Below are 21,969 nucleotides of genomic sequence, written 5' to 3'. Positions count from 1 at the left end.
TTTGATGTCTGATAGTTTTATGCCACCCAGGATGGATTTTATCTGTGCTTGATGACCCTTCATTATTAAAAGCTTTGCCATTCAAGTCTCCAAAATAATCAGGCTTTTAATATGTATGTATGGTGGAGGTGGTCATGTGGCCTGACATGGCAACAAAAAGTACAGCAGGATCTTGGGATCATGGGTTTATTCTTTGACTGTGGCCAAATTTCTTTGACTTTTTTGGGCCACACCCAGTCTTGCCATGCAGTTGGTGCAGAGCAAAAACTCATTGGGAAATAGAAATGCTAGATCTGAACTTATGCACTTGCTGATACAGACCTGTGATTTGATGCTTGTTTCTTATATCTGATTATTAGCTTTGCTACCAGGAGAGCCAAAACAGGAAGCAGTTACAGCGACAACCCACTGTAAAGTTGCCAGTGCATAAATAACTTTCTGTACCATTTTCCTACACGTTTTGCACAGTGCTCCTGCAGTTCTTCTTCTAATGACCACATGTCACTTCTGTGCACATTTAGCAGGAAGAGACTAGATCTTTGAATTTTCATGGTAAAATATATGCTGTAGGAATCCTAGAACTTTTTATTGACCACTGGTTGAATTTGGCTCAGGTTTGTAAGGACTGAAAGTTGCTAACAATCTAACCAGCATCAGAGCATTTTGTGGCGGGGGAGGAGGGGGAACCTTTGTGATCTCAGATTCCTTTTAATTCCCAAGTGATCTTTTTGGGTACTACTTGTATTCAACTCTCCCAATTACGTGGTCATTATATGACTGTCATGAGATCTGTCCAGCAGCCATCGTCCCATTTCATGAGGAACGGTTTGTTCTGCTTTCTGGTGAAATGGCAGATTAACTCTACAAAATGAACTGACAGTTCAGAGATCGTTACTGTCCATAGACTGATTTGGATTTAGTTTATTCATACCACATTTTCCTTTTTCATTAGCAAGTCAATGGTCAGCCTTTTGTGAATTTGCCCTATCAGTAATCTTGATTCCAAGCCCATGCATGCACAAAAATTACACTGGAATTATGGCCATAAATATCTACAACTTACTTAAAAGGGGAAATCCTTAATAGAACATGGTAACGTTCTCAAAGGACAGAAATACTAGGTTGAAGATTCAGAGTCAAAGTTTCAGACGAATATCAAAAGCACAGAAATGTTGTCATGGTCACTGGGATGATCTTAATTCTCCCCCTGTCCCCTGCTGACCATGTACAGTGCTCACCTCTCTCATCTTGGAATATTTCAGTTGAGAGGTTTTTGGTAATACGAAGATGGGAAAGTGCTGTTACAAGCAGTCTTCCTGCACCATCTGGACTAGACTAAGATTATGCTTCCGTAGTGGTGAATATCTCTTTATCAGTGATAGATACTTAAACCTGTCAGAGAACTGGTTACTGAACTATTACCTTCTTTTGGCTAAGGAGATTTTCCCATTAGAATATGAATAAATCTCAGGAGTTCCCCTTCACTCACAATCTGCAAACTAGTGTGTAATTCTAAACCTTTTATGGAGGGCTTTTACAAGCTATGCAACTGTTAGTATGAATGTATTCCTGGCCACTTGACATCTGGCCTCTCTGTGGATTAACTAATTTGACATCCCCACTGTTTCAGTTAGCTGCCACAGAGGAGATGGTATGTCTGAGAAGAGGCTAGTAGAGGTGGAGGATGGCAGATTTCATGAGATAATACATGGCATCAACATACTCAAAGGGGGAGTCATATTATTTTAGGTAGGGTTACCATACGTCCATATTTTCCCGGACATGTCCGGCTTTTTGGTTCTTAAATCGCCAGCCAGGAGGAATTTTTAAATATCTAAAAATGTCTGGGATTTTGCCATTGTTATTTTTCCCCAAAGAAGAGTTGATCATTCGAGAAAGAAAGTGCCTGCTTTTCCCCCCTAGCTCCCAGCGCTTGCGCCGTAAAACAACTGTTTCGTGCGGCGAGGAGGAGGGGGAACGCGGCGCACTCGGAGGAGGCAGGGCCAGGGCGGGGATTTGGGAAGGGGTCCAATGGGGCAGGGAGGGGCGGAGTTGGGGCAGGGACTTTGGGGAAGGGGTGGAGTTGGGGCAGGGCCAGGGGCAGGGGGGCACAAACAAATCCCCACCCTCACTGGTGGAGTGTCCTCTTTTTTGAATGTTCAAATATGGTAACCCTATTTTAGGAGACTAGCTGCAACATTTAATTAGTCTTGTTTCTGTGGCCTTCCTCAGCACAGATACTATGTATGTAGCTATATGAAACAGAGGAATACACACAGAGAACATGACACCATCAATAATCTGAGATCTGCACTAGCTACCAGTAACGGAAGAATGGTCTAGTGGTTAGGGCACTACTCTGGCATATGAGAGACCTGGGTTCAATTCTCTGCTGCACCAAAATCTTCTTGTCACTTAGTCTTTCTATGCCTCAGAGGTGATAGTACAGCTCTCCCTTGGTGGGGTATTGTGAGGATAACCACATCAAAGATTGTAAGATGCTCAGATATAAAAGGAATGGGGGCCGTATGAGTATTATAGGTAAGTTTTTGGGGAAGTTAGGGTGTTGATTTTATCTTATAAAGAGCTGAAATAATTTGGGAGCTGGTTTCCTGAGATGACCTCCCTTCCCATGTCATCCTGATGCACTTGAAATCAGCGCCTCATATTCCACATAGATTTAGGATGTAACCCCATATAGAGCACATTGCAGTAGTCTGTTCTTGATGTGATAAAGGCCTGGGTCACTGTAGCAAGAAATACATCAAGGTAAAAGTTTGTACACTCATTGTCAGGAGCGGATGGAATTTACCACAGCTACTACCTGAGCATCTGGAAGCAGCCCCAGAAAAACCCCTACATTGCAAACCTTAGTCTTCCCTGGGTTTAGCCTCAGCCAGCTAGCCCCAGCAGTTCAGCCCTGTTCACAATCTTCTCAATAATCTCATGCAAGAAAAAAAGATTGGAGACTGGGAAATAGTTGGTGAGACTGTCAGGATCGAGATGTGGTTTCTTGAGTGTGGGTCTAATAGGCAAAGGACCTGATATCTCCATGCTGGACTTTACCAGCTATGAAGGGCTAGAATCCAACTACCAGTAAGTTCTGCCAAATAAATTTAGAACCTCAGTGAGTACAACTGCTCAAAAATCAAGCAGAGGAGGCCAAACTGCTTGTTCACCCCCACACACACACACACTTGTTGACATAGATCAGCTGTCACCATTAGGGCTGTACAGGTTTGAAACCAGTCATATTGCCCACCAAGTAGACAACGCCTCAAAGCCAAAATAATCTCCTGCTTCCAAATGAAGGCTGCTTGGATTCACTTGGCAGTCTGCCTGGATTGTTTCTTCTGTTGATGATTTTGCAGAAGTTATGATGCAGAGAAGAAAGAACTTTCTCCATTTCCATTCTAGCCCTGGTATAAGACTTATTCCTTGTTGCAGTCTGACCAACATCACAATTCTAACCTCCACTCCATTATGTGTCATGTATTGCATATTGTCGCAGGAAGGAACTTGATTGCCTTCCAGGTTTTCTTTCTCTAATTTTAGTGGTGGCTTTGTAAGTTACGACTATGTAGACATGTATGTGAATATAAAAATACATATATTTTCCCTCCCTGCTGTGTCCAGTCCTAGCCTAGTGCGTTCTAGCCGACTTCAGTACTTAAATGATATTTTGCCATTCATCTTTGTAAAGTGTTTTGAGATATGCTAGTTTGAAAGTCCTTCTACTGTACTGTCCTGTTTGTAAAGAGAATTTGTATCTCGTTTACTTAATATGGCATCCAGCTTGGCTTCAGCACCTGACTATGCACGGTGAACTTTTGAACCCAAGGCATTTGGCCCAGAGTATTGCCTGTGGGATGGATGCTCATTTAAATAAATGAGTATTTGAGGTTTGCCTGAACATGATGCAATGGAGATAATTGCAGAACCATTTGGCTTTTAACTGCAGACATCAACGTTGGTGTGTGGTGTTTTTTTTTTTTTTTAAAGAAATGTTCAGTATTTAGCTTAACTAAATAAAGACATTAATCTTAAATCTCTGCTACCTCATGTAGCTTGGAAGTTATGGTTAATACAAAACTTCCCGGTTTAAGAAATTGTAGTTATTTTTAGCTGTCTCAAGCAGGAGACTTTCATCTGAAAGGAGTCCATTGATTTACCTCTCTTGCATAGCTCCAGGGTGTCTCAAGTGGATTAGCTCCATGCTTCAAAACGATACCTGTGCACCACTTGTCTGCGCTTCCTGTTTTTTCTACACTTTTCCCTTTCTGCTTTTAAAAATGTAATTTCAAAAAGTGTTTAAATTCTTACCTGTTTCAAGAAAACAGAAAGACAAGATGGGCAATAATTGGCTCCCTTATGTAGAGCTTATGCTATTAATTCTTCAGCAGAACACTGTGATTTCCTGTTGGTGCTACACATTTAGGGTTGTGTGACAGATTTTAGGAGTCTATTGCTTTGCCTTACTATTTAATACAGTAAGCAGTAAATACACACTGCACTATATTTAAGTTAATGTTAGCTGCTAGGTAGCCTTAAAATTCACATACAGTCTTAAAAAATGCTTAAATCCTACCATAATCTGCAAGGTGGAGTCAATGCATTATAGCAGGATTTCTATATATGGTACAGATATATGGACAGTAGTTGTCAGCTCTCTACCCTTTGGCTGGATGAGACCATGCATTTCCTAGCCTTTAAGAATTTTCTTGGTTACAATCCATTAACTGGAACTGATGACCAGAGGACACCTTCGTATCTCCAAACTGGAAGCCTCATGCCCAACATATCTTCGCCATGAAAGAAATGCATATAACATTTGTAAATTTGTGGATGTCTTTTGCAGAGCTGTGACAGAAATGTCAAGTTTTAAATCTGAGAGTTTTCCCCCCTATATTCAGAATCCCATCAAGAATGAGTACACTAAATTTCAAGGTTCTAACTTAATGGGAGCCTGACAGTTGTGAGTCAACCTGTCACAAGCTTGTCTGCGTGTGTCTACACTGTATGCACACAGCATTCAAGCTAGTCATCTAATTGTTTTCAGGCTGTCTACATTGAAACTTCTTATAGAATTTATGGGTGCCTTGTGGCTCTCCAATATATAATCAGGCATTTAATGGAAAAACAATGGGTGTTAGCATGTTATGGATGCCAAATGATTATAGTGAATCGTTTTGAGTCTACCTTGGCAATCTTTCTTTGAGTCATAAGAAAATGGAAGCATCATTAAACAAAGAATGGTTACCTCCACATGCTTTACAATTTTAATATCCTAGTGCTGAAAGAATCTCCAAATAATAGTAAAAAGGAGCTTCTGTATAGAATAAGTTTAAGAAGATAAAGGACCATCTGGTATAGAAAGGATAGTCAAGTGGATAAGGCACCGGACTGGGACTCAGCAGACCTGAGTTAAACTTCTAGCTCAACCACAGCCTTCCTGTGTAACCTAGGGCAAATCACTTAATCTACGCCATGTCTCACCTTCCCACCTGTAAAATGGGGATAGTTTCCTCCGACACAGGGGTGTTCTTGAGGATAAAATCTAATGATTGTGTGGTGCTCAAATGCTACCGTGATACGGACCATGTAGTTACCTAGCTAGAGCTCAGAAATACTGAAAATAAAAGAAACTGAATGGCCCAGGGTATGGATAATGAGTCTGTCCCTTCTTGATCACAGTTTCACAGGTACTCATTACCACCATCTATTGGCAGTAGAATGGCCACATATATAGGGTCTTCTGTACTCTGCAGCAAGCTGGGCCTGAGTTCTGTGGCAAGGTTTTCTGTGGTTTCTCTGGCAGACTAGATATTTTGCAACAACTTAAATTTAATGATGGAGGCTTTTTATTGAATGATACTGGAAAATATATAGAAGCCAGGACAGTGTTCCCTGTGTTAGTTTCATATTACAACCACCAAGCTTATTTTATGCCACCCACACACTAAATTTTCAAGGTAAGACCGAATTATTTTACAAAATGTATAGCTACATTATAATAATCATTGGGAAGGAGGTGGAAACTGGAGGCTTTGACAACTGCATACAAAGGGACAGCTAGCGCTTTTGATTCCTGGGAAGGTATAGGAGGCAGTTTGATCACACAGGAGATGGTTGAAATTTTCCTCTGTTTTTCCATTTTGTGGAGCAGGTGGATGTGGCTTTAGGTTGGGAGTGTGTGTGTATGTGTGTGCGTGCAAGAACTCCTAATTTCCCCAACAACCCTTTACAACAACCATCTGGCTCCAGTGTCTTCCATTGCATCTGGCAAATATGGACAAACACGTTAATCATAACTGGAGGTTTGCGCTAAAACACTCAGCAGTGAAATAGTTAAGTGTTGACACTTAAATGTTCATTGTTGGGTGCCTGGGGCATCTCACACCTCTGTGATTTCAACCTGTCATTTTAGGAAGACAGTTCTTCATCGGTTCACACTCATTTCACATCTCGAAGATTATCTTCACAACCATAAGAGCTAGAAACAATTATTTTCACGGTGAAAGCTTACATTTTGAAGCAAGATTCCATAGCTATGAAATAATGGAATACACACTGAATGGATATAAAGAATGAATTACACTGGGGGTGGCTACTTCAGACCAGGAGTGACATTCATGGGATTTACATTGCTTATACTGTGTCAGTTCAGAGGGTAAATGGAAAATGACTACTTCCAGGCTTGTCAATCTGAAATTTGCTCTTTGAACTAAATCCATTTACTTTTTATTTTTAAATTGGGATTTGTCAAAAAATATTTGTCACAATGATTTTCTGACCAATAATGCCGTTTCAGTGAGACTGGAATTTTTCACCAAGTTGTGTACATTTCTGTGAGATTTTGTTTAGAAAAAAATGGGGGAAAAATTCAAAAATGTTGAAACATCCCATTTGGATACTTTCAGAATGGAAAGTTTCAATTTTCAGTTTGAAATTACTTTTGTTTTTTAAATTTACTTTATATAACATATATATAACTTTATATATATATAAAAATGAAACAGTTCAAATTTATCTAAATAAAATGTTCCAATTGACCCAAAATGAATTTTTTTCAGCATTTGAGTTAAGAAAAATAATGGAATTTTGGCTTTTCTTCCCAATTTGGGATGAATTTTTGTTCATTTTTTTGAAATCACAAAAGTGTTTGCAGAATGGAAATCCATTTTCTGACAAGCTCTGTGTATAGGTAACATAGCAGACGTAGACTGCATGGCTGCCTCCTCACCTTAAATGTTATGCGGTAGAAGAGTTGTTCCTTCTTGTCTAGAGATGCTAGCACTTCATTTGTGTTACACCATTTCCTAAATACATTCATACAGAGCATGAGTTTTTTGTTTCCAGAGGGAGGTGGTCTCTAGACAGGCTTGCTGGAGTGGCAAAAACACCTTCAAGTCAAAGTATGATCAGATTTGTTTCAACTACAACTACTGCATTAGAGGTAATGGTTTTTCCTCTTCTCTTATCTGCCCCACAGGTAATAAATGTTGATGGAACAATGAGAAAAACTCTACTAGAAGATAAACTTCCTCATATATTTGGGTTTACTTTGCTGGGGGACTACATCTACTGGACAGACTGGCAGAGACGAAGCATTGAAAGAGTTCACAAAATAAGAGCAAGCAGGGATATCATCATAGATCAGTTGCCAGACCTAATGGGCCTCAAAGCAGCAAGTGTGACCAAAGTGTTTGGTAAGTATGAGCAACGTGAAATGGAATTGAGATACTTTCCAGAGGGTTTTGCTTTTGTTAAACAATAACCTTCACCCCTTTTGACAGGAATAATCATGTTCTAATGCTGTTTAAAGGGAAACTACCTTTTTTTGCTAAGCTAGCGCAGTGAAAGTATCACGAGAACAGTCTGCTTTCGTGACGATTGCCATCAAAAAACTACCATGTATGAAAATACACCCAGTAATTCCTTCTGAAATTGCAGATTAATGCAATAAGCAAAATGGAAGCAGTTTTCTTGCTCTACTATTCTTAAACAATAGGCAACTATTCATCCCCTGTGTCAGTGAGGAGGCAAAGTTTTGTAGCCTATTACAGCAGTTCAATGAAGTGACGGACATCTCTTAAACATCTTTTCCATGCTTTTTTCTCTGTAATGGTCAACCTAGGGCATATCCTGCCAGAAGCCAGGAGTGACATGACAAGTTGTGCGTGATTTCCGTGGCTAGTATGCAGAATTCCACAAAATGCTGTAGTTCCTGCTGCTGTGTCTTCCTAACCTCGTAGTGACAGTAAACATAAATCCTTTGCAGAGCTTCTGTCGCGTGTTGTGATCTGTAGCAGGGATTTAATTTCCATACCTGTCGGAGGAGGAATTGTCTGCTCGCTCATATACTCTTGCTAGTGGGGGCGGGGAGCTGGTGAGGAGAGCCAAATCAAGTACTACCACTAAGCCCCTACCAGTTTCCCTCACTAAGCTCCTGTCTTCCCCAATTCTTACACCTGCACCCCTATACAGCTTGGCATCCCCTGTACATGTCCCTTACTGTCCCCTCTGGTCACAGTAGGATCTCTTCCACTGGGTCCCCTCTTGCTTCCCATCCGTGGCTGTGACAGACTGTATACAAGTGTCTGTCACACTGTTAACTGCCTTTATCCACTGTAATCTGTACATACTACTAGAAAGGCACAAAGCTGCTCTGTGCAGCAGACCTGAGGCAGAATAAGAGGTGGGAATCTTGCAGGTAGGCAGTTTATCTCATACGGCCTGAGAACTGGGAAAGCAGGATGTACACACTAGTCCTTGTGACCTCTGAGCCCCAGAAGAGAGGATGAGCCACCTGCCAATTGCTGAGAAAGGGCAGAGAAAAGGCCCAGCCAGGACTCCAGTGGCCCTGTGGGATTCTCTTGCTTGGGGAGGCAGAGAAAAAGTTGTGGGCTGAAGCTCACTGTGAGATCTTTTGGGAGCACACTGAATTTAAAACCCTGTTTCCTTTGGGGGACATACTTCTTTTCCCAATGTCACCCTGTTTTTCCAGCACAAACATCTGATGAATTTCAGACTGAGTCCCCCAAGGTAGGACAATATTCTGTACTGGGTTCAGCTGGAGAATAACTAAGGAACTTGTTCTGTGGCTTGCAGTCAGAACAAGGCCACCTGAACTCAGAGAGGCACTTAAATCTAGACCCAGGCATGGCACTAAAAAAGAAATTGAACAATGCCACATTTAACAGCAGCTGGGATCTCTACCCTGATCCCACTCTCAGTTCATCTTAGAAGAGCTTCAGTGTAGGAATAGAGCACTGGAACTGGTTTCAGGCCCTAGAGCGGTGGCTTTGAAACCTGCAAGGTGCTGAGCATGTCCTGTGAGTTGCCAAGCAGCCTGAACTCTTACTGACTTCATTAGCTCTTAGTGGCAGCAACTCATTCACTCCACACATGTATACGCTGTCTGGCACAGTGGAGCTCTAACCTGAGTGAGGAGGCCTTCAGATACTACTGTAGTGGTCAAGGGTACTGAGCACCTTTCAGGAGATGCTCAGCATATAGCAGTATCATGCCTTCTCATGTACAGATCTCCATACTTTCTGTGAATCAGGTGGGTACCATAATGTTGCTCTCATTTTGTAACATGATATACTGTGAAATGGGTAATTCCCTAATGCAGCAAATACCATAACGCTCCAGTATCAGACAGATACTGCAAATTAAATTTCATGCTAAACTACCCAAGCCCATGAGTGTATGCATAAAGATAATAGATTTATAGAAATATTTTTGTGGTCATTTTACAGTATCACTCTAGTTTAGCCCTGACTATTTACTTTGGTTACATACATCTTTAAAAAAAATCATCATACTAGCTTATTTATCAAGGTCACTCACTTTAAATTGCATCTGGAAGGGTGCAAAGTTCTGCAATGAAGTCACACCAAGTAACCGTAACAGAAAATATTTATACATGATGGAGAGCCAGATCATCTGCTGGTGTGAATCAACATAGCTTCACTGAATTCCATGGAGCTAGGCTGACGTACACCAGCTGAGGGTCAGGTCTGGAATCTTTGTCCCCTATAAAAGAAAACTAAACTTGGACTGGACTGACTTTTGAGACTTAACCATAGTAGCAACGTTTTTAAAATGGCTATATCTCTGTTTGCAACTGGTGAAGAGTGGCATTCATTTTGTTCTCCACTCCCATCTCCATCCCCACCCCACCTCCTGCCGACCCCTCAGCATTTGTTCATAGGCACTCTGGCTTACTTGACCAACTTACCTGACCTTGACCACCACTTACTTGATGATCTTATTGGAATTATGCTTAATGATGAATCTCAGCAGTTGATTGGATTTAACAGCTGAGAAAAGGAGCTGCAGTTAACTGAGCTCTGTTCTCACCAGTGCATGTCATTGAACTCAAGCACATTTAAAAATTCAACTGAGATGAAGATCCGTTGCCTGGCCAAAAATAAACAGACAAAACAAACACAACTGTCTGTTTTTTAGTACAGGAATGAAATCTGTGGAGAAAAACAGAAAAAAATATTTGGAGAAGTTATCAATATTATACGAAGACTAATACTAGCCTTTAAATCCTTGGGTTGAGAGGAAAAGATCTGAGTTGATTTTTGGACCCCCGTTGACATTCACAGCAATACGTTATCTCATAAGTCTGTAAATGCATTGCCTGTCATTCCATCCCAGACAGTTTTATCTTTAATGGACCAATGTCTCCTTTTCAGGAACCAATCCTTGTGCTGAGAATAATGGAGGCTGCAGCCATCTGTGTTTCTTCACACCTCTGGAGACCAGATGTGCTTGTCCCATAGGACTGGAGTTGCTAAGCGACATGAAGACCTGCATCATTCCTGAAGCCTTCCTTGTTTTCACCAGCAGAGCAGCAATTCATAGGATTTCCCTTGAAACCAACAATAATGATGTAGCTATTCCTCTTACTGGTGTCAAAGAGGCATCTGCTCTGGATTTTGATGTGTCTGATAATAGAATCTATTGGACTGATATTAGCTTAAAGGTATTATTAACAATTGAATTCCCTGAATATGAAGCCACAGTATAGTGCCTTTAATCTAACAAAGATCTGTTTGTTATATAATATAGCACATATTATATTGGATGTCTAAATCTTGGGTGCCACATGCATTGAATCCATAAATTAATCTGTTTCAGACATGCTTTCTGCACGCCACATATCTTGGTAATTTGAATGCCTAGGTTGGCACTCTACTAAACTTGCTAACCTCCTATCCCCCCCTTCTCCCCCTCCCATTTTGATTTGGAATCCAATCTAGTAAAAGTATTAAAATTTGGCAAGTAAACCTTGGGTCTCTTATCCTTAGCTGTGGCTCCCACTTGCTGCGTTTCAGTGAGGGAGCTTGCAAAGTTTTCATTCTAAAATATATATCATCAGTGTGTTTTGGCAGCAGTTTGAAATTTGATATGTGACATTTCTCATTTATATCCCGGTGTAGGCAAAGGAGAGTGTTGCATCATCCATCACTGTTGTTTAATTTTCTTTTACATGAATTTAGCAGTGGTGGAAAATGTCAGATTGATATCACTGGAAAATGAACTCCTCTGTTTAGCTTCTTAACAGGTACACCACAAACTATGGAAGCTCTTCTGCCAGAGTACTTCAGCCGTAACAGGGCAGGGATCGTGGGGCTAGTTCAGTTTCCACAGCCTCCCTACTGAGACTAACTCAGGTGTCTGTTCAATGCTGGTAGTGGGTTTTGTGATGTGGACACCTTTCCACGAGGAACTGTGCCAGTGTAATAAATTCATGTGCTCCAGACCACACACACAATTACTAAATAAATCACAATGAACCTTGGGAAATGGAACTAGAGCTCCCTTAGCTGTTAGTAGAACATTCTACTGCTATCCTATTTATAGGTCAACCACTAGAAGGCAACATCTTTCCTTCATCCTCTCACTAGCGTGCGCACCTACTCTCTCACCTTGAAATGAAAATCATTCCCTTGAGTTCTCCTATCTTCCAGTTTGTTAATTCATTAGTTTTTTCAAGTTGTCATGAAATTGGATAGTGAAGTAGATGTCAGCTGTGTAAAGTGGCAACTCAGAATGGATTTAGTCCCAAGATGGAGAGCAAAAATTGTATTCTGACTCCAGACGATATCACTAGATACTGTGTGGTGGCTGTTTTACATGCACATTGTTCTCACTGGTTTCTTGTGCTATGTACATATTCCTTGCTGCATGGCCAGCTCTGTTACGTGTATGTAACTGAAATTTAGGTAGAACCAGCAAACTTACACTCCTCATTAATGCTGAGACAAGCTTTGACTAATACAAGAAAACCAATCAGCTAATTCCCCTTTCTCCAAATGAAGATACTTTCCTATATAGGTTGAAAACATTGCAAAGAATAAACAGAGAAAAGAATTAGGGCCAAAATTTTAAAAGTGAACAGGTATGCGTGGTGGGAGGATCAATATCCAGGTGCCTACCTTGAGACCTTTTGAAGGGACCTGATACTGAGAGGGTGCATGCTCAGCACTTTCTGAAAATCACCTCCCTTTATGCATCTCAAAGGGGACACCCAAAATCACTCGTCATTTCTGAAAATTCAGGCCTTCTTTATCTTGTGAATTAATATGTTTCCATTATCAGTATAGATTATATAAATATGAATTGCAAATACTTTCAACATTTAATGCTTGGGGATTTACATTTGAATTTTTGTTGAATAATAACCCTCAGAGAATTTTGATCCCCTAATTTGATGTGTGTCCATAAGGTACAGTAATATTTTTCACACGATTGTTTTCCAGACCATAAGCCGGGCATTCATGAATGGGAGCTCTGTTGAGCATGTGATTGAGTTTGGGTTAGACTATCCTGAGGGAATGGCAGTAGACTGGATGGGAAAGAACCTTTACTGGGCAGATACTGGAACCAATCGAATTGAAGTAGCGCGCCTGGATGGACAGTACAGACAGGTTCTTGTGTGGAAGGATTTGGATAACCCCAGGTCTTTGGCCCTTGATCCTACTAAAGGGTAAGGAGTATTATTTATTGTTTGAGCGTAACAATAATTAATAACACATACTTTTACAGCATACTTTGTATTTCTCTAGCACCATTTCATCAGGGAATCTCAAAGAACTTTATAGCCATTAATGGCTATAATCACCATAGTACCTCTGGGAAATGGATAGGGGCTATAAAGCAAAATTTAAAATCCCTGTCAATTAACTTTTTCTGTCTTTATTGTTTCAAAAAGCAAAATTTAACTAATTGGCTGCATACAGTTACATGGGATATTCTAATTTGCAATAAGTGTGAGTCAACTGTAAATTAGAAAAATCAGGGGATGTATTGTGTGACACATCCCTGTTTTAAAACACGTTGAGTTCACTTCATCGACCACTGAAATCTGAGTACCTATGGGGTGGAATTCAAATGTCAAAGACATTCATACCAAAGGCAGGAAGTAAAGTGGCATTTACTTCTGTTCAGTTGTAACTGCTGAGGAATCTAGTTAGGTTGCAACACCTAAATCTGATTAGGACACCAAGCTTAATACCCTTACTGATCTGAAAATTCCACAGTGCCTTTCAGCACCACAGGTGGTCAGGGCCCTCGTTTTCTCTCTCACCTGAAAGAATTAAGCAATTAGTCGTAAGGAGGCATGCAGTGGTAGGGATAGTAGCAGACTTAAGAAGTACTGGGCTTGATCTTGCACAGTCTTGTGCTAAGCACTGTGGCCCTATCCATCAAAGCACACATGCTTAACTTGAACTCAATAAAATTAAATATTTATGTATATTTATGTATTTAATTTTATTGATTGATAGCATACCAGTTAGCATAGCAGCTAAAGTCTCAGGGGCCCTGGGTACCGAAGCTGGATTTGAATCCATATCATAAACTGGTGCCTATTTTTCTTCTGTTTTTGATTGCAGGTATATGTACTGGACAGAGTGGGGAGGTAAACCAAGGATCGTTCGGGCATATATGGATGGGACAAACAGCATCACTTTGGTTGATAAAGTGGGACGTGCCAATGATTTAACTATTGACTATGCAGACCAAAGACTATATTGGACTGACCTAGACACAAGTATGATTGAGTCATCAAACATGCTAGGTAATCTGCTGTTATATTCAAAGGAACACACATCAGGGTATTTTGTACAGAACTGTGAGCACCCTGTAAGGGAATTTGGTAGTTTGTTCTTTTAGATGGTTTAATTAAAAACTGGAGTTTGTTGCCTCCAAACTAACCTTTATTCTTCTTGCATGACAGGCTTACAGCTAAGGGTTAACCCATGGATTTTTTTTCTCCAAGCTATTTAATGCATTTTAGAAGTGGTTGAATTAGACTTAAATTTCTTACCACCATTCTAGTGTGTGCTAATTAATATTTTGGAGAGTAGTAAAGTAAAATACACATGATGATGAAATTAAACATGCATAAACTTTATTTGCAAGATTAACAAAATTGTGAGGTAAACCTTTAAAGTAATAATAAATTGATAAAAAATGAACCAGTCTTTCTAAAACATTTCCCATAGGGTAACAAAGAAACTGCACTTTAAAAATTATAAATGCAGGGAAAGTAAAACAACAAACTTTCTATTTTTCTGACTAAAATCCTATACCAGAGAGATGATTTTAATCTCTTTCTTCTGTTGCGGGTATTAAATTACCCATGTCTTCTACCAGAGCAAAGAGACAGAGTCTCAATCTCTTTATTTCTTCAGATTAGGGCAACTGAATCTTTTTGCCTTTGGTCCAGTTGAATTGGCCCCTAATCTGAGAGTCTGCACACCTAATTCTGTTGCATAATTCCACAACCTTGTCCCCATCCAAGGCAGATTCCAGCCACAGACTGGCACTGCTAGTTCAGAATTCAAACTAAAATACACCTTTACGACCTGCATTCTTGGTTGTTGTAATGATGCTGTACAGTTAGCTAAACATTCTATAGAATTAACCTCCCAACATTTACATGTATTTTCCTATGAGAATTTATTAGAACTTCAAAAGCTTTTCTGCAGTTAAGGCTTATTAAATCTTTACATTAACACTGACAAGCTGGCTAACTGACAAAAGGAGGGAACTGCTAATACTGTATTTAGCACTTTGTGTAGATCTTTACATCTAAAGTGCCTTATAAAGGTTAACAATTACTCAGAAAGCCAGATGAGGTAGACAGAATTATCTCCATGTTTTAGATAAGGATGCTGAGACTGGAGAGATTAAATGAACTGCCCAGTGCTACACAACACATTGATGGCAGTCCGAATTAAAATCCAGGAGTTTCTGAGTTCCCTGTCCCATGTTCGTTTACATAGACCATGCTGTCTTGGTTAAATATAAATTAATACCTCTAGAATTTCTGTATTAAAAGTATGTGGCAAAAGGTAAACCTATCACGGCATTTATGTTAACGACTTTAGAGTCACTGCTGTGACATTATTGTTGATGAACCAGGAAATTCCATATTAAGCTCTTATTTTCAGGTCTTGTTTAATTTTCCATGAAAAGCTACACTTTGGAATGAAACTTGTAAAGCTTTATTTTGGTAGTTTGGCGTTTTGGGGACATGAGAAATCTATTTTTCTTCAAGAAAGTTTTAGATGCTTTTTCTGTGCTTAGATCACGCTCAAGCACTGCTTATTTAAGTAATAAAAGTTGTAAGACATGTCATGGGCTTGGACAACAAGGACACAAGAGCGCCTGGCACATCTTGAAGAAATGTGTTTTAGGAAATCATGTAACTAGCAGCAGTACTTTGTGACTTTCTACTGCCTCTTTTTTTTCCACAATGTACTGAGCTGCAGAACCCCAAATATCCACTCCTGAGCTCATGGGTGCTGAAGATAGAGCTGTGGGGGATGCTGCAACACCCTCTGACTTGAAGGGGTTTCTGTCATGTACAGGGCTTACAGTGTGGTTCAATGGCTCACAGCACCCCCACTATAAAAATTGTTCCAGCACTCCTGCTTGAGCTAAACATGTTGAATTTAACATAGCTGCATTTACTTCAATAATTCTGTATGGACATAGGTGAAAACACATGGAAAAGAAAAACTAGAAACCACTTCTAGATCATTAGGATCAGTACCAACCCTGGTTTACGTACATGATGAGGTGTACCCTGGCCATGATATAGCATTGTCATTGTCAGCTGGCAGTGAGTGCTTGAGCTGCTGTTATAGAGGATGTAAGTAAATGAGCTACTGGGGGCACGGGGAGAAGGAGGGAGAGAAGAAAACCTCTGGAGCATCATAAAATAGCTGTACAATTCTGAAAGACTTTCATAATCCACATCTGTTTCACTGGCTTTCAGTGATTGCAAGTCTTACGTTCATTGCTGTGAAAAGTATATGAGAAATGCCCTACTAAACGTATGTCACTGCTTGAAATTTTTATTAGGGTTATTTCTTCAGCCAAAGTAAATTTTTTTATCAAAAGCTTTCGATAGGATCCCTCATCAGATTGATAAGGAAACTAAATTGCCAGAGGGCAAGAGGCAGATTTCTGGAATGGATTAAAAACTTTTTGTGGTACTGAGGGGAAATTCAGTACTCAATGGCTGCTTCTCAGACTGGAATGAGATTAAATCAGCTCTAGTAAATTAAACTGGTGCTAACACTGGGACTAGGGCCAGTTAATACATTGATCACTTTGGAGGAGGAAGTAGAGAGTGAACTGCTGAAGCTGACAATGACACATAGTTAATGACATGTAAGGAGGTGGAATTTTAGCAAACTCATTGGGTAGGGGAAGTGTAACTGGATGAAAGTAAAGTGATAAAACATTGCGTGCAGTATCCAGTGATGCACACTGAGGATTCCAGAAAAGAATCTGGGTGGACGGTGTGGGATGAAGTATGTCTCCCCAGTGCACAGCAGCAGTGGCTAAAGCAGTCTTAAATTTGTGAGCAGGGGGTGTCCTCAACCTGCTCTCAGACACTACACAGCATGTAAAAACACCCCCTTCTTGGGCTTTTGTTTACTTAACCTGGAACTAGTGAAAAACAACATAAATTTCAACTCAACTCGATCAAATGAAGTTTGTTCATCAGTAACTCTCTGCCTTGGGGAAATAAATTTTAAAAAACTTTTTTTTTATAGTAAGATGGCTTTTTACTCCCATTTTTAAGCTTTTCTTTCCTCCGTGAGCCTAGGCCAACTCATGGAAAAAAAGCAGGGCATTCAAAAGATCTTAGGAGTGTATGTGTGGGTGAGGTGGTTTAAACTCCCCACACACTAATCAAAAAGATGATTTTAAACCATGAAGACATTTAGTAGTACATCCTCAGCTGGTGTAAACTGTCTTCGCTTCATTGACTACAGTAATATGGGGTTTTCCATAATGGTTAATCTAGTCTACCTTGGCCAGTACCTGGCGCTCCAGAAAGTGATAAAACCTTAGATTATGAACTTTAGTAATTAAGCAGTGTCATTTGTGGGAGTGTTAGGATTCCTTTCAGATTAATGCAGGAAATCATTTTGAATATCTGCATCTTCTTAAATTGCAATTGTGGGTTTTTTACAACTTAAATCCAACTTCAGAATTCCTCTGGATCAGCTTTATCCCTGAATCCCACAGATTATCTGTACGGCACTTTGGAGCACGTTGCTCACGGTACTTGTTTCATATGTGTTTTAAGTTTATTTTTTATCCAGATCAAGTATTTATCTGGGATTAGGGTGTTCTAAAAGCCCTTTCTTAGGATCCAGTTTGGGGTGTTAAACCTCTGACACGAAGTAATATTTCTTAAAATGGCAATAGTTCCAATGGTACTACCTCTGAAGTAAAATATTAATAGGAGTAAGGGTATCAGAATTTGGATCTTAGTGGCTACCTTTTCAGAGGAAGATATTGTGTAATTATGAACCCCAAATTCCATGATACTGACCCTTAGCAAATTTTAAAAATAAAAGGAGTTAAAAAATTACATTTTATTCACACAGGATTAAATAACCCTTTTGTCACGTTTTTTGCAACTGAGTTTCGGTTACTGCTTATAATTAGTGCTAACAGTATGAAGTTACTTTTTCAGGTCAAGAAAGGGAAATAATAGCAGATGATCTACCTCATCCATTTGGACTAACACAATACAGTGATTACATCTACTGGACAGACTGGAACCTACACAGTATAGAAAGAGCAGACAAGACCAATGGGAAGAACCGGACACTAATTCAAGGACATCTGGATTTTGTGATGGACATACTGGTCTTTCACTCTTCGCGCCAGGATGGCTTGAATGACTGCATGCAAAACAATGGGCAGTGTGGACAATTGTGCCTTGCCATACCAAATGGGTATAGATGTGGCTGTGCCTCTCACTATACCTTGGATCCCAACAGCAGGAACTGCAGTTGTATGTCCTTTTATTTCTTATGATATTCTTAAGCATTTACAGCTCATTGCTGCTTGTGGTGCCTTTTACTATAGAAAGGGAAGGATTCATATACATACATCTCAAGGGTATTGGTTTTAAAGATGACCTGCAAACAGGGAAAAAACGGTTTGTGCCCTTTCTATGGTGCATAATGAAGAACTGAAAGGTTGGTTGGTTTTTTAAAGCCTTAGAAATAGCAGCACTGTCAAGTCTTTCTTGTTTTGCTGGATGTGTTTCTGGCATGACTCTGATGTGTACTAGAAGCTTTCCCAGCCTTTAATGGAATGGACGGGTGGGTGTGAGTGACAGTCTAAATAAACGCATCTTTTCTCCCAAGTGTTTTAGTTAAACAAGTGTTAGCAAAAACATTAGGGTTTTAAATCCTCTGGGTAATAATCCCATCCCGTCCCAATTAATCAGGTTTCACTTCCTCTGTGTGTGTGATGTCATGACCCTGCTAGGTATCCAGTGGTCCATGTAGCTCTTTCAGCCAAGTCCGAGGTTTCTAATGAAAAACCAAGCAGGAAAAGAAAATATGCTTGGGGAAAAAACAAATGAGCTGTCAACTTCCTCCCCCCCCCGCCCCACCAAAAGTACAGAATCATAAAGAAGCAATAAGGGAGTGTCTTGTCACCTTTAACAAGCCAGGGATGATGTGGTGAAGTACCTGCATTTAAGACTCTAGGGCAGGGGTCTCCAAACTAGGGCCTGTGAGCCGGATCCGGCCCATGGCTTCCATTTGTCCAGCCCTCCAACAGGGGAGAAGCGAACAGCTGAGTAGGCATGCCAAGCAGGCGGGGGAGGGGCAGCCGGCAGCAGCTCACACGGGGCGGCCGCACAGCTGAGCTGTGGGGAGGGGTGAGTGCCTCTGGGAGCCAGTGACCCCCCAAAAGCGGAGCCAATTTAGGGGAGAGTCATTGCTGCAGCCAAGCAGGCACGGACCCCTGCCTTAGAGTAAAAATACAAGCCAGATGCTTCATTACATCTCCAATAAATGGAGTAAAGAAGATGGAAATTAACAATTTCATAATGGTTAAATTTTAACTACAGCCCTAGTAGAACCAAACAGTCCCAACCAACAATGGGAACCTGGAGCTTCTCTTACCAAAGTACAGCCAAACTTTCAATCCTTTGTCATTTTCTTCAGCGGAGCAGGCACGCCTAGCAGGCACAGGAAGAAGGGAGCAGGCACGGGGCAGAGCAGACCCAAAAAGGGGAGCCAACTTACAGTACCTGCATCGATTAACTTTTATACCTGATTTAGAATTTAATGCAACACTGACACGGTAGAGTAGTGTTGTGTTTTTAACGATTTTGCATATATTTTGCGTTTGTTTGTATATATTTAATTTCTTTCACAGTCGCTTCAGCCCGTGAAGCCCCTTCAAAAATCTAATATGGCCCTCATCTCATAAAGTTTGGAGACCCCTGCTCTAGTGTGATTCCTAACTTCACTGTTGTTAGCCTGACTGCATTATCGTGCCATTCACATGTTGCCTGCTGTGTAATTTTGAGTATTCCATGATAGTGAAGGGAAATAATATCTCAATAAGATAGTGTTGGGCTCATCCTCCAAAATGATGAAATTTTGAGCAAAAATGGGACTTAAGATTTAATAGCAAGAATATCAACTTGTGATATTCATCCGATGAAGTGAGCTGTAGCTCATGAAAGCTTATGCTTAAATAAATTTGTTAAGCTCTAAGGTGCCACAAGTCCTCCTTTTCAACTTGTGAGTAGTTTTCCTTTCTTTGTAATTGTTTTTCACACTTCTAGATTTTTCTCTTCAGTCCTGTAGAATTTTTCCTTTAAATATTTTTTTATATGGCTAATGATTGCGACCAGTGTACTTGGGGGTTATGTTGCATTTTCTTTTCTTATGCATTTTGTTGGACTTGTTTCAGCACCCACCAGCTTCTTGCTGTTTAGCCAGAAGTCTGCAATCAGTCGGATGATACCAGATGACCAGCAAAGTCCAGATATCATCCTTCCTGTGCATGGTCTAAGAAATGTCAAGGCCATTGATTATGATCCCTTAGATAAACTGATTTATTGGGTGGATGGACGTCAGAACATTATTAAAAGAGCCAAAGATGATGGTTCCCAGGCAAGTTTATGTGTGTGTGTGTATATATATTGTGTGTGTGTATTTAGTGTATTATCTTTTTTAGTATGTATTTTATACTAGAGGTTTTCCAGGCAGCCATCACCTTAAGCCCTGATCCTACAAAAACGCATGTGCTTGTTTAAATTTACTCACTGGGAGTAGTACTTATGGATTTGCAGAATCAGGATCTTAATTTGTATACAAAGAACAATAAGATAATACTGTCAAATTTGGCATGTCACCATTTGGCTTATATATTACAAACTACAAACCACAAAACTGTGATAGTTGTACAAAGACAGTCAGAGAAACTCTTAAGCCTGCTACCGCTAGTTTACTCTGTTTATTTCACAGTAATTACACTTTTTAAAATCAACGTTGTACATGACATTTTGGTGAACATAATATCGTTATAAAAGTCCCTGGGATTAAAAACTCAGTCTCAGCCATAAAAACCACATTTGGGCCCTAATTAAGCTTAAAGTTCATCACATACAATCATAGAAGTGTAGGACTGGAAGGGACCTCAAGAGGTCATCTACTACAGTTCCCTGCACTCATGGCAAGACTAAGTATTATCTCTAGACCATCCTTGACAGGTGTTTGTTTAACCTGCTCTTAAAGATCTCCAATGGTAGAGATTCCACAACTTCCCTGAGCAATTTATTCCAGTGCTTAACTACCCTGACAGGAAGATTTTCCTAATGTCCAACCTAAACCTCCCTTGCTGCAATTTAAGCCCTTTGCTTCTTGTCCAATCCTCATAGGTTAAGGAGAACATTTTTTCTCCCTCCTCCTTGTAACAACCTTTTATGTACTTGAAAACTGTTATCAAGTCCCCTCTCAGTCTTCTCTTCTCCAGACTAAACAAACTCAGTTTTTTCAATTTTCCCTTATAGGTCATGTTTTCTAGCCCTTTAATCATTTTTGTTGCTCTTCTGTGGACCTCCTCCAATTTGTCCACATCTTTCCTGAAATGTGGCACCCAGAACTGGACACAATACTCCAGTTGAGGCCCAATCAGCACGGAGTAGAGCAGAAGAATTACTTCTTGTGTCTTGCTTTGAACACTCCTGCTAATACATCCCAGAATGATGATTGATATATATTTTGCAACAGTGTTACACTATTGATTCATATTTAGCTTGTGATCCACTCTGACCCCCAGATCCCTTTCCGCAGTACTCTTTCCTAGGCAGTCATTTCACATTTTGTATGTGTACAACTGATTGTTCCTTCCTAAATGGAGTACTTTGTATTTGTCCTCATTGAATTTCATTCTGTTTACTTCAGAACATTTCTCCAGTTTGTCCGGATCATTTTGAATTTTAATCCCATCCTCCAAAGCACATGCAACCCCTCCCAGCTTAGTATTGTCCACAAATGGTATAAGTGTACTCTCTATGCCATTATCTAAATCATTGATGAAGATACTGAACAGAATTGGACCCAGAACTGATCCCTGTGGGTTCCCACTCATTATGCCCTT

The 21,969-nt window shown here is 40.2% G+C and overlaps 1 protein-coding gene across 2 annotated transcripts in view; it reads left to right on the top strand.

Annotated features, from left to right (window-relative positions):
* Positions 1 to 21,969, top strand: part of LRP5 (LDL receptor related protein 5) — a 252,541-nt gene that overhangs the window by 188,524 nt on the left and 42,048 nt on the right. For both annotated transcript variants that reach the window (XM_074954716.1, XM_074954714.1), the window contains 6 exons: positions 7,493 to 7,709; positions 10,713 to 11,002; positions 12,783 to 13,009; positions 13,917 to 14,101; positions 18,029 to 18,352; positions 20,278 to 20,480. In XM_074954716.1, the coding sequence (XP_074810817.1) occupies positions 7,493 to 7,709; positions 10,713 to 11,002; positions 12,783 to 13,009; positions 13,917 to 14,101; positions 18,029 to 18,352; positions 20,278 to 20,480 (1,446 nt within the window). The remainder of the gene's footprint in view (positions 1 to 7,492; positions 7,710 to 10,712; positions 11,003 to 12,782; positions 13,010 to 13,916; positions 14,102 to 18,028; positions 18,353 to 20,277; positions 20,481 to 21,969) is intronic.

The sequence above is a fragment of the Natator depressus genome, chromosome 6 (assembly GCF_965152275.1).
Source record: "Natator depressus isolate rNatDep1 chromosome 6, rNatDep2.hap1, whole genome shotgun sequence".
Taxonomy (NCBI): domain Eukaryota; kingdom Metazoa; phylum Chordata; order Testudines; family Cheloniidae; genus Natator; species Natator depressus.
Note: the sequence above shows the minus strand (reverse complement) of the source record. Positions and strands in the feature narration are given on the sequence as shown.